Source organism: Cydia splendana, chromosome 2, assembly GCF_910591565.1.
Source record: "Cydia splendana chromosome 2, ilCydSple1.2, whole genome shotgun sequence".
Classification (NCBI taxonomy): domain Eukaryota; kingdom Metazoa; phylum Arthropoda; class Insecta; order Lepidoptera; family Tortricidae; genus Cydia; species Cydia splendana.
This window is the reverse complement of record NC_085961.1, coordinates 14,189,984-14,211,362: the sequence shown is the minus strand read 5'-3', so window position 1 is coordinate 14,211,362 and position 21,379 is coordinate 14,189,984. Positions and strand designations below refer to the sequence as shown.

Here is a 21,379-nt window from a genome sequence, read left to right as displayed (position 1 = left end):
AAAATGTTGTTAGAATTAAATACTAATAAAAACAGTATAAATAGTATAGTATAAATATAGCGTGATGTAATAAATAATTATGTGTCAGTTAGTGATTCAGTAAACTGCTTTAAAAGTGATCAAAAATATTAAAACAATTTTTCCAGTATAAGTGTAAAAACTAAAATAGAAGAGTCTCATTCTAGTTAAGTAGAAATTAACTTATTATCCGGATTAAATTTATCTTATTAACTGTAAATTGAATTACAAATTTATACAAACTAAAAAACAAATCAGTCATAAACCGACAGAACTGATTTCGTTTTAATATTTACAGCCACCAAGCCGAGTTGGTGGTAACTATGGGATTTCTTTTTCCCAGTAGTTACCAGTGGTAAGAACGTGGTGGTAACTAGTGGGAATAACCCGATACTTGGAGAGACTTTACCCGTCCAAATCTTATTAGTATTAGTACTCTGACATTGGGGACCTTTAACGTCACCAAATTTAATGTATTATTAACCACTGAGACTACACATCTCTTGTATTGTAGTAATTATTAATTTTAAGCTTATTATAATGTAATGTTTACCCACGTATAGGCTGTTGTATTTATAAATGTTGCTATGTATTTTTTTATATCACAATATGATGTTACTTTAAATGTTATGTTGACTTGTAAATAGGGGCCCGTTGAGGCCTACTTGCAGATTTTTTTTATTTTTTTTTATGTGGAAGGTTACCAATTATTTTCAGTCAAACAAATCCAATATTTATCATTAATGCAAGAATTGTCTTAATTGAATACTTCGCAAATACTAATAAAATTAAAGTATGAAGTAAGGCTTTGTTAATAGTTTCCAATTACCTAGATTGCTGTAATGTAGTAACGCTTAGTTTGCTACTAACTATAGGTACCTATTTACAATGAGATAGTTTGAAAGCGGCAGTCTCAAAGGACGACAAACGGGAGCATTTGAGCTATCTAATCTAAGACGAGTTCATGTTACATTACCTACAAGACAATTTCAAATACATAAGTTGGTTCAGTGAACTATTAAATTTGATAATATACCAATTTATGAATAGGCAGTTCCCGCTAGCGAGTAATGAATGCCGCATGTTAGCTAGGTGTACTAATTCGATGATTCATCTAAATAGGTTTATGAGCTATACATATAAGTATAGATGGGAATCTTTCATTAACTAGGCTGTTTATCTTAAGGGGCCCACTGATTAACAGTCCGCCGGACGGTATCGGCCTGTCAGTTGTTCGGAACTGTCTAAATTTTATTCTAACTGACAGAGGCCGATACCGTCCGGCGGACTGTTAATCAGTGGGCCACTTTAGACTACTCAATATATAAGTACCTACCTGTTAACAAAGGAGAAGAGATCGTAGAACAATTTCGGCTGCCCTACAACACAACTATTGCATATCTCAATAGTCACTACACCTTATAAAACAAAGTCCCCCGCCGCGTCTGTCTGTTTGTATGTATCTTCGCGATAAACTCATAAACTACTAAAATGGGGTTTCACATATCAATAGAGTGATTCTTGAGGAAGCGTATAATTTGTTAACCCGTGCGAAGCCGGGGCGGGTCGCTAGTAAAATGTAATACAGAGAATATACAGAAACGCAAGTACATAGAAGTATGAAACCGGAGCTCTTATTGCTACAGAAATTAGCAAATTTTTACAGGGTGTTTTTTTGATATCCGTTAAATTCAGTACATTCAAGGAAATCAAATGCGTTTTCGTAACTTTGATTTTTAATACAAAATAATTAAATGCTGAAGATAATGATATTAATGATAGTTTATTTTAATTTCCAAGTACTTAGGCATATTACAATGCGCTTATGAACGTCAAATATAGCTATGCCGGCTCTAACCCTACACCTCTGACCCGAGAAGATTTAAATCCCTTCTAAATTATAGGTGGGTATCACAATATGGGACCGGCAAGAGACTCGACGGCGACGGGACACGGCTTTTCAAAACATTACACCTTATAATTAACTTACAAATAAAATACAATAAGCAACAAAATAAAACGTCAATTTCTAATTATTACATAATTTGGAAGAGGATGACGAATATTTATATTTATTTATACAAACTATTTTTTATTTTTTAACCAATACTAACTTAAGCTTAGAATCAATTTAATTTAAATTCGCAGACGTTTCTGCTTGTTAAAAATTAAAATCAATACTAACTTATAATTGGATACTTACTAAGATTAGGTATTATATGGTTATTGCATCAACAACCTTATACAATAGTACTTAATGAAAATCTAGTGCATTTATGATTAGTAGGTATTTATAACAAAATAATTAGGTATGCTTAAATTAGCAGGAGTTGAATAATAAATTACCCATAATCGCTATGAAACACACTGAAGTAAGTAGGTACTCATCAGTTAAACATTTACCTACTGGAACTGTTACTGTTTACTATGTTTCGAGGTATGAAAACTGGAACGAAACGAATGAAAACGAGGTATGAAAGCATTTTTAAAGGTGATATTTTTGCCATTCTGTGAGAATTTACTAGAGAGAGGTTAATCAGTAACAAAACCTGTTTTCATCTATTTATCCCACTGTCAGTTATTTTCCTCCAGTCTCAGAAATTCTCGGAGTCGGGTCACCGCCATCTAGTGGCTCTCCGAGCCTCTGCGAGGGTTCAAAAAGTAAAAAGACTGACGGCAATAAATAAGTTAAGTACCTTAAGGGAGTTTATTATGTTTACCTACATTGTACTTAAGTTCTTTTGACAGCGGTCAGGTAAATCCAATATACATTTGAACAAAGTAGCAGTACTGTGTCCGTTTTCATAAATACGACCGGTAGGTAGTGGAGAATAGCCGAACAAACATACAAAACCCTTTTTTCCTAAGGTAAAACGGAGACTTCGCGCTAAAACGATCAAATAGCGCCGCCCTACGACAATCAGAAATCTTGCGGCATGGTATGGAAGCTGATGTTACTCTTGATTAATTGACTACTCTCTGCTTGCACCGAAAAAAATAATTTTCTACAATACTACCAGAACGTATAGTAATTAAAAATATAGTTATTACCTACTAAAATCCGGTAGTAATAACAAAAAATGTTGTATCGTGTAAAACTTGTTTTTTAAACATCACTGTTTAATTCTAGTTAAATGCAATTTAGTACTGCTTACAATTTCGTTGTATATGTAAAGATGCAAGTGTTGTAAATATTAAACGTTTGTCTCGTTTAATATATGCATCGTAACACTAACTATTGATATGTAAAAATAAAGATACGAATGTACACGTTACAAGTTATTATGTTGTGGTTACTATAATGCATTGTAGTCTGAACGAATCAAACAGTTGTGCCAACACCACGGTGTATGCGCGGGTGGCGGGGGGCGGAGAAAGGAATTGCGCAATTCACAGAACGGCAGCCATTACGCCAGCGTCTTACGTTCCGGCCGGTCGATGTTTTATTTACGTAGATCCTGTCCATAATTTTATTGTAAACTAGTACAAGTGTATAGTATAAGTGCGTGTTGTTTGCGTGTTGCTGACACAGTGAAATGTGCGGGCTCCGATTAAGGAAAAGTCCTCCCGCACCGATGTGGATAAGGAGGGATTCAAACTGGTGGAAAGGAAACGCAAGGCGCGCAGGGCGCCTCGTAAAACTCTGTGTGGCACTGCGGAGCCGGTTAATTCTGGCCTACGAGTTGCGACACCGAGTAAGGCGCTCTACGTGTCTCGCCTGCATTACTCCGCCGGGGCCGACGAGGTGGTGGAGTACGTCCGCCGGAAGACTGGCTACACGCTGAGGGTGCACCAGCTACAGTCGCGTCACTATGTGCACTTCAGTTCATTTGTAGTGCGCGTGCCGCGGCCTCTGCAGGACACCATCGCAAGCGCGGACTTCTGGCCGAAGAGTGTGGTGTTTCGGCGGTTCCGGGGCAACCTGCCGAATCCTACGCCGAGTCAGACGACGCTACGGAGCCACACTGTTACGTCGTCGCCCAAATCCAATGTTTAATTTGTATGTCATTTTTGTGTCTATTGTTTTCTTTGTGGAGACAAAATGTTTTTTTCTTTTGTAGTGTCACAGTGCCTTGGTTTTACTGTAATGCTGTGTTACTTATTTGATCAATAAAATAAAAAAAAATAAGTGTGTAAAACTTGTCTGTATTTACTAGAAGAGCAGTGTACTGGTTATATATTGTTCACGTAACCAGAACCCACTGTGCTGAAGGGACTTCTAAACGGGCCATATGTTCACTGCAATATGTGGCCGGCAACTATTAGTGTCCCTCTCTAACATGTGAGTAAGAGGACACCAATAGTTGCCGGCCACATATTGCAGTGAACATATGGCTCGCTTAGAAGCCCCATTAGCACAGTGCGTTCTGGTAACGTGAACAATATAAAACCAGTACACCGCACAAATCGTTCAGTTACATATACTGAATACCTTGTTATAAGAACAGGACAGGAACGTATATGTTACTGTATTATTTAGTAACCATTAACAGACCGGCTAGTTGGGTTTACTAAAAGTCTTATACCCACTACTATACACTTCATAGAATTAACAAATTTAATTTAACAAGAATGGTCTGGTTATGTTTACAAAGTGTCCTGTCGTCACATATACAACAAGACAATATAGTACAGCTAACCAGATTCTGGTTACCAGTACCAGGTTTTTTTTTCAGTGTGTGTAGATATTCACGTTAGGTATGTCATACCCATCCTTAACTTTATACATCAATTACCGACACGAAACTGTCATTTAAGCCTAGGAGGCCAATTCAAACCTACATTTTACATGCGATATTATTGCGATGATATATTTTTTGCATGAGCACAATACACGCACGAATGATAACTAAATGATAACATTTTGACCTCAAAATGTACGTTCGAATTGGCCTCTGTGTCTGTATTGTAAATTCACAACAAATTTTGTTAGAGAAAAGTGAAAAAGTAAAGTGAAAAAATACCCCATGCCTACTTACCTAAAAATGAAAGTAGTGATTATTCGACGAGTTGCAGTTTGGGTTGATCTTAAATGCCTCTCAATTGGTTTGAGAATATTTTTATTTAAATAAGTAGGTATAATTCTATCTCGTTATATTAGTTCCGCTTCTTTTACGAAAGTGAGTTACAGTATTTTAGTATTATTTATTGTCGTCAGGTATCATAATAGCCGCATGATAAACTACGACGCCGAGCGCGGCATCAACGTGACCACCGACGCCGCGCAGCGCGTCTCGGATCTGCTGATACCGGCGGCGTCTGCGCAACACGCCGGCAACTATACCTGCGTGCCCAACAACGCCGTTCCTGCTAGTATATACGTCCACATATTTAATGGTAAGAATGAAAATTCCTTACACCTGGCCCCTGTTTCATCACTGACAATTTTCACCTGACAATGACAATTCGCCATAATCAGTGACGGAATGAACGTCATAATCGCGGCAGTAATTCGGCGGCGACTTCGAGCAACACCGGCTTCCGACACATCGGAAGGGAGAGGCCCAAGCGATATCTTACCGTACAAATCTATCTGCCATTTTTTGCGGGGGGAAAGGTGCACACAGTCGCACTTCTCACACACTTACATACAAAATCCAATCTGTAATGACGACACAAATACATAGAAAATGACACACGTCAAAGACAAATCTTGCAAACCTCGATCTCTTTTTGTGTACGGACGAGTCACAAGTGTCACAACACGCACACTAACACATTTTTGTCGAAGTATTTTATTGTATTCTGACAGATGAGAAGTCGGATTTGTCGCTCGACCGATCCGCAATTTGTACTGAGCGAGCAAAATCGATAAATCCAACAATTACATGAGACTAAAATATAAAAATTGTGTTTAAATGTAATTAAACGTATGATATGTAAAAAAAATATTACATGTGAAATGTAACACCTTTTTTTTGTAAGTTTGATGTCTCCGACCTCTTTTTACGACAAAAAACCGAGCAATTAGGCATTTTTTTCTGCTGCTGTGTTCACGCGCGCGTTTGGACTCCGTCTAGTGAAAAATCCGAGCGCAACTAGTTTTATTACCCGCGCTAGATTAGTTGATCTTGTACCTAGGCAGAGGGGAAACAGTGCGAATGCCGCCTCCCTTCCGTGTTGCTCGAAGGGCGGCGACACTCATTTTATCAAGGTAACTGACAGATAAAGCGGCGGCAACAACGACGCTGTAACAGTAAAGGTAACATTCCATTTCTGACCGCAGCTGCACTACTGCTCCGACACGTCGATGTTATTGTCAATTTCCATAGTAAAATGAATGGCAAGACAATGAATGACAGTAACGTCGCAACAGTAGTGCAGCTGTCGTTGGAAATGGACTGGCACCTTAATGCAGCTGCAGTTGACATCGGAACCGAATGTTACCACGAACGTCATTAATCCATCCAAATCTCACCTTAAGCATAGAGAAAAAAATACACAGATTGCACCGACCGGAAAGTCTAATGCTCAACAACATAAGACTTTCCGGTCGGTGCAACATCTATTGTCACTTGACAGAACTACTACTGCTACTTAGCAGTGCTGATAATTCCGCTACTCGATGCTAGATGTCGACTATGAAAATATTAGTCTTTTTGGTACCAAAACTGATGTATGGAGTGAGCACTCTTGTCTTACTATATTTCTCTATGCCTTAAGCATGCAATTCAATTTACGCAAAAACAAACTAATAAACTGACGAAAGTAGCGTAGTAACCAACAACCGTCGAATCATACAAAGCTTTCGAATATTTTAAATATTTGATATGCATCCAGGCAGATCCGTAGAGCTCGTGTGGACATCTGCTTCCGTTTCCATTCGGTCCGATAGTCATTGAGGTACATATAAAATATTGATAAAGAATAATGCATTATTTAATTTTTAGATTAGCTAAGTATAGCTACTAACATGTAACTTACTTCAGTGACTATTGGTGTCAGATGTTTCAACAATGTTTTGATAATGTTTTTGATCTTCGTAGCATGTAGATTAACTTAAAGACTAACAACCTAAACAGCTATTTATTTATATATGTAAATCTTCGGGGGTAGGTATCTGAGAAGTTTTTAGTATGATTAGATGCAAAAATTATTAAAAAATAATATGTGACGTTCCACGGAAAAGGTACCTTATGGCGGCCGGCGCTTACTTCGCATAGCGCCGCAATAATATTGGAGCGGCGTTAAAAACAGCCTAAGCGCCAACCGCCATAAGGTACCTTTATCCGTGGGACGTCACATATGTTATTGACTTTGTAATCTTTGACTTAGGATTCAGAATTATAACTTTGGAAATTCTGACCCTAACGGCGCGATTCGGGAAATGAATTAGAGATTCACTAGATATGAAATAGTAAAGATATGTGAAGTTCCACGGCAAAAGGTACCATTGCCCCGGCTGAATATTGGAGCGGCGTTAATAAGAGCGTAAGCACCAGCCGCCATAAGGTACCTTTTTCCGTGGAACGTCGCATAACTTTACTATTTCATATCTAGTGAAACTCTAATTCGTTTCCCGAATCGCGCCGTAAGCCGTTTGAAATGGGGGGTTGTAAGTGGGGGAGGGGAGGGGAGACAGTTTAAATACGACTTCTGCGCGGACAAAGTTCGCAAGCACTAGAGTATTTCGAAAAAAAAAACTTTACATTATTTTTAATACCTATACCTACATGTTGAGTAGGCGTGTTGTTAGCGATGTTGCAATCGTATCCGCAATCTTGTAGCTTCCGTATCAATTATGACGCCCGTTTGCATCGTATATGTATAACAGAGCTAAAGCTTCTGCGGATTCGGGTTTACAATTTCCTTTGATTCCCCGGGAAATGCCGGGAATAAGACGAGAATTAACAGAGCTACTGTTACAGTATAAAGTTAAGTTCCTAGTCTCTACAATAAAGAACGTGTTAATAATAGGGCTTTGTACATAGTTAAGGACCTGTAATTAGTTCAAAGTGAATTGATTCCATTGTGTCACGACAATTAAGCCATTTCTATTGATATTATATGCATGAAAATGTGTAAGCGTATGCTTTACTGTACGACTCATGTATATGAATTAAGTACACTAAATACAATACAATTTACATGGTTAATTTTCGTATCACAAATGAATCAATTAAGTTAAGACTAATCACAGCTTCTTAACTGCGCTTAGCGCTTAATTACGTACATTTTTTTTGCAATTCACTCTAATATGGGTTAATTGCAATAGAAACGTACGTAGCTAAGGTCGGTAATTAGTTTAAATTTGTTGATTCGGTTGTTACAAATATTAACCATTTCATTTACTTATTTCAAACACATACATATATCTAAGTTTACACCATACAGGCAACACACCTACATGCATGTAGCTTTAATAAAAACTTGCTTGGTTTTAGTAACACGATGGAATCAATTAACTTAAAACTAATTACAATCCTTGACTATGTACAATATTGTTGCAATTCCATAGACCATGTATACTCGTACTTATTATAACCTTTAATTGAGTAATGGCTCTGTAATAATTAAAAATTCAAAGAAAAGATAAGAGCCTAGCTAAGAAGGATAATCTGATGTCAAGGAAATTGTTTCCATAACATGTTAACTCTCTAAGCATATTCAAATTTCCTCGAGGAAGTCCTTGATAACAAGTAAAACGTTATATAAAATCACATCCAAAATAACATTTAATGCCTTCAGAATTATTCGTAAAAGTGTCGTCTAGCATGTCTGCCTTACCACACATAACGACCATAGCAGAAAAGTATTAAAAAACTTGTTTGAATTTGAATATGCTAAACCAGCGGTTCGCAATCATTTTTTTTGACGGAACCCTTTTGGGAAGCAAAATACTTGATGGAACCCTACAATAAAACAATAGTTTTTAGAAGTGTGTTTTTTGCATAGTAAAATTATTCGAGGCAACTAAAGCATAGTGTTCTAAATTCTTGCGGAACCCCTGCAGGGGTGTCGCGGAACCCTAGGGTTCCGCGGAACACACTTAGAGAATGGCTGTGGTAAACAATTGAATTCTATTACGGCTATTAGGACCTTATCACACAGGCGATTTGCGGGCGAGTTGGAAAGCGAGACGAGCGCGCAGCGAATTCGCCGCGACCGCGCAACGAATTTTTATTTTTTTGCTTCAACCGTATGATGTGGGGACTGTGGGGTATCGCCAAATAGACATTAAGTAAAAGTATCTTACTACAGGATTTTATGATGCCATATGTAGTTCAGTTAGAGCTCCCACTTGTGTATGTTAATGGAGATTTTTTAACTGTGTTCAGATTTTTTTATCTCTACATCTTCCTTGAATAATATGTAACTAATTAAACCATAATTCCACGTGTAACGTCACATAATGCTGCAATAAAGGTAACATAAATCTACGCATACATTAATCATATTATACTTCACATTTTCTCATGATTTTTTTAAAACAACAATACTTGAAATTTTATTTTAACTAAGCGACATAACAATCTAATTTTCACAAAGGTCAACCGCTGTTCCTGACCATAAGCCCGCTAAGCCCTTAATAGCCCTTTTATGTCATATTAATTTTTTTGGATCAGGCTCATAAATTCTCAAGTGGCATAGAGTCTCTGTCCTAATTTTTTAAATATTAAAATTAAAATAATAATCGCCTACCTTATTTAAAATTTATTGCCGTTGGGGGTTTGTGTATACAGCGTGTAACTAAAATACCGGTGATTCGTTTATAATAGTAGAAACATCTATTACCTACTTACTTGGAAGACAAAAAAAAAATTGCATATCCCCTGGCTGGTACACATTTTATATACCCACATCTCAGCACCACAGCTCAGCTTCAGTGGCCTAACTATATTTAAAAACGTTCCATTATACGGTAATAGATTTACCTAATAAAATATGTTTTTGTAGAAATGTATTTTAAAGTTTAAGTAGTTTTAATATTAAAAACATTAGTATGTAAAATTATAATAACATACATTTATTTGTATTTCAAATAGGTACATGTAATTGAAACACTAGGTACTGTAGGTACCCAACTCTGTGCCTAGGTTAACCAATCTGCACTTTAGGTACGCAATAATTAATTTAATCAATTGGATTAATAAATACGGCATTTTAAATCAAACACAAAACTAACCACAACCAAGAGACTGGCATTAACAGGCAAGCAATCCGAAGTTCGCGAGTGACTAACTAGTTAAATATAATTTTCATAAATCAGATTGGTTATAATACTTGTCCCTATCATTCTTGCATGCATGTTCGAGCGGTAGAAACGTAAAAGACGAACGATCTAACAAAGCGGTTCACAGAAGCCCTCTGCAATCTCTCTCTGAGGGAGTATTACAGCAATGTTCTGCCGCCAGAGTGCAGCACTAGCACCTATCGTAAACCATAGAGTAATTTATACAAAAATGACAGAAATCAGGTCAGTTGCATAATTAACCCCAATAATTGGAATTCCGGCTGTTTTTTTTACGAAAGCAAACTCCATCGGCCTCTTCTAGGCTTTGTTTGAGTTCAGTCACTTCTCTCACAAATCTCACAATTATTCACTACAGACTTTTATACTACTCTAGGTATAGTGTTGCCCCCTCCCAAAGTTAATTTAAAGGCAGCAAATGATTTGTTTTGAAACATAGAGGCCACTACCGTCATTATAGCCAACTTTGCCCGCTTGTTTTGAAAAAACACGAATTTCTCAAAATAAATATATCACATCATATGACTTTTTTTTGCTCAGCACGTCCATAGTGATCAAACGAATCAGTTTAATTAAAAAAAATACATTGTTTTACCCACTTTTTTAACGTTTTAGAGGGCGGACAAAGATATCCGGGGTTTGCGCCAACATTGCCCACGTCAATTTGGTATTCAAATACAGCTCGTATGATGATGTCTAAGGATCATTTAAAGGTTTTGGGCAATCCTACCGTTCCCTGTTAATAACTTGGCGATAAGTGTAAAAACTTTTGAATAAATTTGGTGGGCAATGTTGCCTACCCGTTTTTGGCCATTTCTATACAAGACTCACCTAAGCATTTTACGAAGGCTAGGGTTGTCACTTTAGAGAAAACCTGTTACAATAGTTTAATGGCCTAAAATATGAGTTTTGCTGTATTTTTCATGCGTTAAATGGATAAAACATCTAAATAAAGGATAATAAGACCAATCAAATACAGTATATATTTATAAACTTACTTTAGTGTACAAACATAACCTTCTTTTACTTGCGAAGTTGGGTAAATTTGTCAAAAGTGACAACCCTAAGCCGTTTTTGTGGTGGGCAATGTTGGCATCCATAGGTCTGTAAATTACCGGATTACATTGCCCACCGCCAAAACTTTTGTGTCTTTAGGCCTTTTTAGATTAAACCTCAATGGACATAATCTATGCTTCATGTTTTATAACTGAAACCCGGAAATATTTGTCAAAGGGTTCTCAATTTTTTTCTACTTGCATTCATTTTTAGGGTTCCGTAACTCAAAAGGAAAAAACGGAACCCTTATAGGATCACTCGTGCGTCTGTCTGTCCGTCTGTCACAGCCTATTTGCTCAAAAACTACTGGACCAATGAAGTTGAAATTTGGTACACATATGGAAGTCTGTGACCCAAAGACGGACATGTAATAAAAACAAATGAATTTTAAGCATAGGGGGCACTTTTAGGGGGAATATGAGAAAATTAATAAACAAAGTTTTTCAAACCATATCGTCTTACATATTAAATGGAAGGGCTTCATTTGAGGATCGCAAATATATTTTTTTTATATTTTTATATGAAATAGTTTAGAAGTTATTTAAGAAAATAGGCAAAAATACACATAATACTCGTAGTTCTTCACCTCTAGATGACAGGAAAACCTTTTAGAAATCTGCAGTCAAGCGTGAGTCGGACTTAAGTAAAAAAAACGCGGTTGGGCTGTTTTAGGGACACAGCCGTAATGGTTTACGTGAAACGTGGTGTAACGTCGTGAAACAGCTTTTGCGAAGGCCGAAGGCCGACCTACGCGTAGGGCCGAAGGCCCGAAGCGTCCCCCAGAGACTTTTTGAGACGCACGGCCGAAGGCCGAGGTGCGGGAGGTTAGTGCTCAAACACAGAACAATAAAATTATAGTACAAGTGTCTGAATGCGAAGGTCGAAGACCCTGAAGGCCAGGAGCCTCTGACATGTGCATGCTTCCTGCAAAGGAGATCGTCGATTTGGTTCTATCCTTTGTTAAGCGATTGGGCCCGATGCCTATAGATTACTGGAAAAACGTATAAGAAGTCTGCAATTAAGCGTGAGCCGGACTTAAGAATAAGAATTGCGGATAAGCTCTATCAGGGCCACAACCGCAATTGTTTACGTGAAACGTGGTGTGGACAACTAGTGCGAAGGTCGAAGGCCAAGCTCTGCGTTGGGCCGTAGGCCTGAAGCATCCGAGAGAGGTGCGCCTGTAAGGTCGAAGGATGAGCTGTAGGAGGTTAGTGCTCAAACAGAACAAATAATAATAACAAATAATTGGTTTAAGTACGAGTAGCTAAATGAGAAGGCTGAACTGGCGTATATCAGAGGGTCTACCGCGAACACCGAAGTTCGCAAATTGCGGAGATTTCTCTTTTACTCCAATGAAACCGTAATTAGTGTGACAAAGAGAAATGCCAGCAATTTGCGAACTTCGATTTTCGCGGTTGTAGCCCTGTTATCTTGAAATAACAGAGATCCGCCTAACCAATGCAAAAAAATGTAGGCACTATGCTTAACACAATACTAGAACAAATTTAAAAAAAATATTGCGTAACTATCCTCTGATACATATTTATAGATTATTAACTATAAGATATATTAACATTTATAGACGGGTCTAACGCAAAATTTATTCAAAAATGTATTTATTCAGATGTGTTCAAAACGCGGAAGTTTTAAATATTATATCCTCTGATAGCTCAGTTAAAAAACACGGAAAAGCCGGGGCGTGCCCCTAGCCAGCCGTGTGTGAAACAATTGAATGTACTTATGAACTTCGCTTTGCTCGCTCGTTCGAAAATGTGTGCAGTACGGAACCCTTGGGACGCGAGTTCGACTCGCACTTGACCGGTTTTTCAACAATTTTTTGCCTGCTGAAATATACCCTATATTTGACAACTCGCTGAATATTCCCAAGTCAAGTTGTGCACATCATGTTTGGTATATAGTTTTGTCACAAATTTAACCTATTTTCTGCTAAAAATAGCAGGGTGGCCATAAGTATTTAGAATTTTTCTACATTAACGAATTTGTTTAAAATTGTCGTTTTGGGCAAAGTTTCCCCTGGTGGCAAAGTTGGCTATAATGACGGAACGTAATAAATAAAATAAAAATAAAAAGCCTTTATTGATTCTCTACATGGTACATAAAAAGTTTAAAAAAATGATTTGAATAGTTAAAAAAATATATGTTATTATTTTGTAGAGACCCCTCTTCGGGTGAAGGCCTCCTCCAGACTCAGCCAGTTTTTCCTGTCCTTTGCCTTCTGTGACGTCTTGCCCGGCTGTAGCCACGATTTCGTCGAGCCATTTTTCTTTAGCCTTCCCTCTATTCCTTGTCCCCGCAGGGCCCCGCCATAGGGTGGTTATTTTTGCCCACCTGTCTTTATGCATTCGTGCTGTATGGCCACACCATTTCCACTTTAATTTTTGCGCAAATGATAATGCGTCGATTACACCAGTTATTTGCCTTATGTCTTTGCTCCTCTTTCTTGACGGAACGTAACAGCACTTTAAAGAGGCAATCTGGGCAATCATCAAGTAAGTTTAGCCGTAATTACTTAAATAAGAATATTTTGATATAGGTACGGTATTTTCGACAAATTATTCATAATTTTGATTTGAATTCATTTTTAGTCAATTCTATAAATCTCAAATTTAATTCAAAAGTTTGATTCTTCTGATTCCAAGCAAAATCTCACTCGCACAAATGAGACCATTAAGTAACTTTTCCTAAAATCTGAACCTTAAGTAATCTGTCTAACTTTCCAAGAAGTTTTTTAAACTCTGCTCAGTTTTAAATGCCTTAAAATGGTTATTATGTAAAAAGCTAAGGAGATTATGACATGTTTCTAAGTACCTATAGAAGGTAATTGAAGTTTCGTGTTCTCGTTTCCTTGAGTAAATCAGTAAATTGGTGCTCATTAGGTTGATTCACTATATTTGAGCTTCATGTTTCTATTAATGAGGATATCGGTATTTGAAGAAGATGAAAATAGAGTCGAACCAAGACAAGTCTGCAACGATTTTGATAGCACACGCAGTGCAAGTGTTATTTTAAACGTCAAACTTCTATGAAATTATGACGTATAAATAACACCTGCACTACGTGTGCTATCAAAATCGCTGCAGAGTTGTCTTGGCCAAACTCTACCTAGTAAATTTAATCGCGCATTTTTCGTAGGTAAAAGTGATACAAAGAAGTTTTTCATATCATATTAGGTACCTACCTACTTGAATTATTTTAATGTTTACTATACGATCAGAAAAAGAATGCATGGCAAAATATAAACGCGACCGGTCCATTGGAACAAATAGTTTAAATAAAAGTAGCACGCTCTCATCTAGCAGTAGGAAGTAATAGATTTTTTATTTACGATACAAGTGCGAAAAATAGGAAATTACCTATTCGCACGTTTATCGTGCAACGTTTTACAGTACCCTTTAAATTTTCGACGTAGTTACGTAATGTCCTTATTATAGCACAGGGTATCGTAATAGAGCACCAAATGTAATATAATATAGCACATATTACTTTACCTCGTCTATTTAACTATTATAAACTTTCACTGACGCTAAATATTGTGATGAGATTATTAAGCAGTTCCCTCCTAACCTAAATGACTGGAACCTAAACTAAAGAGGCCGGAGCCGTGAGCTCTAAAGTGGGGCAATACGTAATACTGGGACAATTCCACCTTCTACGTAAACCTCCTTAGCGTCATTTATTTTCTTTACTGTCCCCATTTGTAAAACCAGTAGAAAAGCGCCCCACTATGAGCAACAGCCGCAACAGTTACCTATAGGAAAAATAGAATTGAATGAGTTTTCTTTTATGTTACGACTGTAGGTATGCACGATGGATGGGGAAAAGCTTTGGCCAGAATTATTTAGTAACTAAGTCTAGTTTGACAATAAAATTATTAATGTTAAAATACCATAAAAATATTACAAGGTCCATAAGACTTAGAAGTTACTATTTACACAAGAAAACTGAATGCATGAAAAAGTTTCCTGATTATTAAAGTATAAAGCTTTATAAGAGAAACAGTTGAAGCCTGAAAATTTCAAAACTTATAATATTCTACGTTATCGTTGCCAAGGCATAAGAAATCCGATCTTGCGAAAAGGTTAAGCTCAGAAAAGCTAGCGATCAAATCCCAATCAAAAAGCTTCATTGGCCATAAAATTCTCATATCGGCAAATGAACGAATGAGTAAATGACTGAGACCCGGTCTTTTCAACCAGTGACATCTATTATACTCTACCATAAACGCATTATTTACAATAAGTACCAAGAGTTTTAACTGTAATGACTCAATTTAAAATTCTACTTTTTGTGAACAAAATAGAAGCTATTTACAGTTATGATTAATGAAGTAAGCTTTAAAATGGGTACCTATAGATTTTTATTGGACTCGTTAATTTTAGTTGTCTTTTGCAATGCGTAACCTGCGAAAATCATTCAAAATAAAATACATAAAAGTCTCTCATTGTAGGTTAAGTTACAATTGTATTAAATATTTGATTTTATTACCCATTTAAAACGATACATATTGGTGCTAAAATATGCTTAATGGCGTGCATGCCCCTATTATTGGGCCCCGACAGTCAGACACAAATTAAATTAATTAATTAATTCCATATAATAAACCTTACAATTTACCAACAAATAATTCATCATTAAAACATCAGATCTTTCCACGAATCATTACTCCGAAAGATCAAACGGCAAGTTTATTCAGCAGAAATACTTTCAACCTTTTTTATTCAGTATTTTTTTTTCTGTAATAGCCAACAAAGGCTATTGTGCTTTTGAAAACGGCCAATTTTCTTAATGGGTCAAACACATTTTGGGAAAAGGTCACTTCTGTGGACAATGCAATCATAGTTACGACTCTGGTACATAGATATCCCGTTTTTTTTATTTGAGTCTCAAGTACTGAAAAAATGTATCCCGCCTGTAAAAGTGTAAAGGTGTCGCGTAAAAATTAGCTTTACGTTCCCTTAAAGTTGCGATGTCTACAAAAAAGACACGAACGAGTGTGCTAAAAAATTTGTATGACCCTAATACGCTTTTTGCATCATCTATATATACATATAATAAAGCTGAAGAGGGTCGAAAGTCTGTACATGGAAGATATTCGAAAAAAAGTTGGCTGGGGATACTTAGAATCGATAACAGAACACGTTCCAACAGTTTTTAGAATTTTTGTCTGTTTGTCTGTTTATCTGTTTGTCTGTTTATTTGAACGCGCATCACGTGAAAACGGCTTAACGGATTTTGATGGAAACTTTACTCATCTGTCGAGAAAATCCCCGGCCAGGTTATAGGCTATAAAAATTCAACCCCTAAAAGGGGGGGTAGCCACAACACTCGATTGACTTAAGTTTGCCCCTGAATCTTATGGCGCTACTTAGGAAGGAGGGGCAAACTTTTTTCAAATATGTGCTACCACTATAGAGTACCCTGGTAAACTAACAGATGGCGCTGAATTTAATACGTTGTGACATGAATAAGCCACCGAGGAAGGATTTTGCCAAATTAACTCTAAGTTTAAAGAGGGGGTACGGATATCAAGAAATTTAATTGAATAATTGTGTTGATTTAATAATACAACAAAATTAAACGACAATAAATGAATTGCCACACATTGCACAGTGCCATCTTTTGGGGAACTGAGTAAACATTAAGTAATCAATAAAACTAAAAATGAGTTTACATAGTTACGTAGTAAAATAAACACACACAGTGTTGATACACGCGTATAATTTGCATAATTATTTAAAATTATTAATTTTCTCCGTCATTAATTATACTTAATCGTACTTATATCGCATCCATATCAAATCCATATTCATACGAAGGTGGGTACTTTGACTTCTGTCATTTGCAGTGCCGGATTAACCCTTTTAAGCAAAATAAGCACTTGCTTAGGGCACCACGTCTAGGGGGCACCAAAACCGTAGGCAAAAAAACGCGCAGGCTGCATCAGCATTGCAGTCGTCGTGGAGTAGGTACCTACATGAAACTTTTATACGTGTACAAGTACAAGTACAACTGTCTATCAAATTGCGTTTTTTATATCGAAAAATTTTCGCGCTCGCTTCGCTGGCGTTTTCAATAACTTTCTAAGATATGATAAAGGTGACATTCGGGTGGCGACTGCAGCAGCATTACTCTGTTGCAACGTTACTGCTGCAGCACTGTCAATTTTCGTGATAAAATGATGTGACTGATTTCCATACTCTCTTCTTCCTCGCGTTATCCCGGCATTTTGCCACGGCTCATGGGAGCCTGGGGTCCGCTTGACAACTAATCCTATGATTTGACGTAGGCGCTAGTTTTTACGAAAGCGACTGCCATCTGACCTTCCAACCCAGAGGGGAAACTAGGCCTTATTGGGATTAGTCCGGTTTCCTCACGATGTTTTCCTTCACCGAAAAGCAACTGGTAAATATCAAATGATATTTCTTACATAAGTTCCGAAAAACTCATTGGTACGAGCTAGGGTTTGAACCCGCGACCATCGGATTGAAAGACTGATTACCATAAAAATGTACAACTGTCTATCAAATTGCGTTTTTATATCGAAAAATTTTCGCGTTCGCTTCGCTTGCGTTTTCAATAACATTCTAAGATATGATAAAGGTGACATTCGGGTGGCGACTGCAGCAGCATTAGGTACTCTGTTGCAACGTTACTGCTGCGGCACTATCAATTTTCGTGAAAAATGATCTGACTGATTTCCATTCTCAGCTGTAATGCATCAATGAACGTCACTCAATTTACCAAAAAAATTCAATGTAATCTTGATGACCCTAGGGAGAGGGGGCACCATGGTCTAGAAATGCTTAGGGCATCAAAATATCTTAATCCGGCACTGGTCGTTTGCGGAGTCAAACGATTTGGGACTCGCATTTTATACGCATTACCATGCCTTCCTGAAAAAAATCGAATCATTCGCGAAAGTCTCGCAACGCATTAAGGTTACAAGGGGCACGTGGGCTTCCTCGGGAGTCTGAAGAAGACCACGGTGAGTGGCGCTCTAGCCAGGCAGGCCGCTTCGCTTTCGCTCGCGCGCGTATAGCTTACTGCATGTATCGTCCGATATACACCTACTACTCAGTCGTTTAAATCACGTGTAAAATTTGAATAAGGGTGAAAAAAACTATTGATTTTGGAGTGTAGTTTTATTTAGTGGTAGCTAATTGTAAAATATTTATCTGGACTACAGTCCTCTAGCATATCCATTTGTCAACTTTACTTCAAGTTCCACCTCCAGGGGATAGCAGACCGAATTCCACGCGGGCGGAGCCGCGGGCACAGCTAGTGTTAAAATAAAGTTTTTCCATGTTGGTATTTATTTAATATCCTCATTTACTGCATTTAATATTATCCGGACGATGCAATTTACTTTGATGAGTTTATTGAACAAAAGTTTAGTAAAACCATGGAAGTTGGAAGTAGATGTAAGATTAGCGCAAGTAAACTATTTTACTCTGTAACGTTATATTAAGTTGTTACATATATTATATGTAGGTATATTTAACATTATACAATTGTTTCAGGTGAAAACCCAGCGGCCATGCAATCGTCATCGCCGAGCTACTACATCCTGGGCCACTTCCTATTACCAGCACTAACGATATTAAACCTCTCCCTTCGGTGACAATCGTAAGCTTAACTGCCTTAGCAGAACGTAGCTAAGCTAAATATCTTCTGAAACCTTTGTAGGACGGTTCGTTTTTGCGTGAATCGAGTTAGCGTTAATTAGTGTTGCAATGAGAAGCACTTATTGCATGCAGATTTGTTTTTACTGCTGTTCAGTGTGCATAGTAGTAGGGTAGCCCAAGAGTTTTTTTTATTAGCGAGTCTTAGTGACATACTTTTTGGCTGCTTAATAACATGCTACCTATAAAGTTTGAAATCAATAATCTGATGATATGAACGAATTCCCGCCGGAAAGTTTTACTTAAATTTAGTAACACTTTTGTTTTGATTAATATGGTTAATAATATAAGGTGATTCCGTTAATTACCTAGTCAGTAACATTTATTATATTAAAGAGGGGTGTATTTCCCCCTAGGTTCGCAAATAAAATAAAATTAAAATGTAATAAGGCCCCCAAACATAAACGAGACATTTGTACTTTTAAATCGTCACTCCGAATGATCGTCAATAAAGTTTCTACTACTTATATTTGATACATCCTCCTTGCCTTAATCAGCAAATAGTACTTAAAGGAAAAAAGGTAAATACATGTATGAAAACATAATACGTCAATAAAATTACGTGATGCGAGCTTGCGTCCTAGCCAAATCTGATGCGCTCTAGGAGGTCAGTATGAAACTTGTTTTTTTACGTTTTTGAAAGCCTTCAGCCGCTCTCCCTGCTTATGAAAGTAAATGATGTATAAAGAACATTGACAGATTACTACTTTGGAGCTGGGCTTTTGAGGAGAGTCTTTTCAAAAGGGCATACAAAAATAAGCCCTCATTTGATTCAGAAATATGTTTTTTTTTTTAATCTATAAATTTAAAGGCACTGATGCTTTGACATTGCTTTAATAGTGAAAGGCTAGAAGAGAGATTCGAGTATTATTTAGTCTAAGTACTCAAATTACGGTGCATTCTTAAAACATCTTTTAGTTACAAAGTAATACTAATAAGATGTTATGTTTTGATTTCTTCACTAGATCAATGATAAATAAGTAATGTTGGTGTAAATATCACATACTAAAGTTGTTATTTGTTTATGAAATATCTATGTAGCTTACATCGTTATGAGCATTTAGCCATTAACCATTGCTTGTAGTCATAGTCGTATCCATTTTTACTTATACTCGTATTTAATGTTCAATCAACATTCACGCAAAAACGTTTTCATATTGCAATGATTAAAATATAAATAATTGTAAGTGTTTAATTTACTGTGTCCATGTAAAAATGTCATCACTAAAATATAGTTAATGAATATCAATGTTAAATATATACACAATATTTGTAAAAACAGGGAAGTATTATATGTAGGTAAATTTGTCGGAATGAAATAAACAAAAATCTGTGACTCCACTGGTGTTTATTATAAAAAGTTCAATATGTCAATGTTTAAATTTTGGTTGAAGCCATTAATAAAATCGCAACTTGATAATTGTGTTTTTTAACAACAATAAATTTGAGTGTAACCTTCATATCAACTTTTTTTTTCATAAATTTTATAATTTTACTACCATACAAAGTCAAAGACGACATTTTATATCATTTTAATTGGGTATAGTATAAGCCAATAAAACGTATAGCTGTAGGCAAGTCATGCAGTGACATTAATTGGGTAACCTTTAAAAATTGGGAATAAAATCGTATTGATCGCTCGTTTGGGTACTTTACTTAACTCAAAGTATGGCCCATCCGACATACATGAAACCGATCCTTTAAAAATTGGGTTACGGGAAAATGGAATACCTACTGAATTAAAACGCACTTTGCGATGACTAGTTTGTTCTGATATACGCAGCCAAACTAGTTTTTACTACTCAAAGTTTTAGTCAAGGAAATTATTAAAACTACTTTTAAGTAGGGTAAACGCGATTTATCTTAAAGCTTTTTTACGGTGTTATATACAAATACCTACAGCGACAATTTTGTCAGTAATTGTTTTTTAGCCAGTTCGTGATCCAAACATTAACTACGTTGCCTCACTGTAAATAGTGGCACGGCCAACGAAAGAAAAGTCTTCTAGAAATCGATTTTCGCTCATGTCGTCTCGGATATGGATGAATTTGGTATCGACGCATTCAGTGTAATGCCCTGAATCCAAATATATGAGATGACAAGCGCGAAAGTGGTGTTACAGTATGTTATATATTTGTGATCTACTCACAAAGCCTTTTCATTTGGTACCCCACATGGTATGTTTAAAAGATCCTAAAAAAAAGTTTGTACTACAGATTTAAGACGCCACAGCAACTACCCCCACCACTTTGGCGCTTGTCATCTCATATATTTGTGTTCAGGGCATTGCACTGAATGCATCGATAATGGTATCGATTCACCCATAATATGGATTCACCCATATCCGAGACGACATGAACGAAACCTAACCTAAAGCCTGAAAATACGGCCCTCTAAATGTGTAAAATCA

At 36.8% G+C, this 21,379-nt stretch overlaps 1 protein-coding gene across 2 annotated transcripts in view; it reads left to right on the top strand.

The window, feature by feature from the left end:
* LOC134804532 (uncharacterized) overlaps positions 1-21,008 on the top strand; it is a 121,108-nt gene extending 100,100 nt beyond the window's left edge. The window contains exons 7-8 of one of the 2 annotated variants that reach the window (XM_063777638.1): positions 5,177-5,355; positions 18,808-21,008. In XM_063777638.1, coding sequence (XP_063633708.1) covers positions 5,177-5,355; positions 18,808-18,908 — 280 coding nt within the window. In that variant the 3' untranslated portion in view covers positions 18,909-21,008. The remainder of the gene's footprint in view (positions 1-5,176; positions 5,356-18,807) is intronic. The other variant, XM_063777628.1, reaches the window with a different exon arrangement.
* Positions 21,009-21,379: the final 371 nt, after the last annotated feature.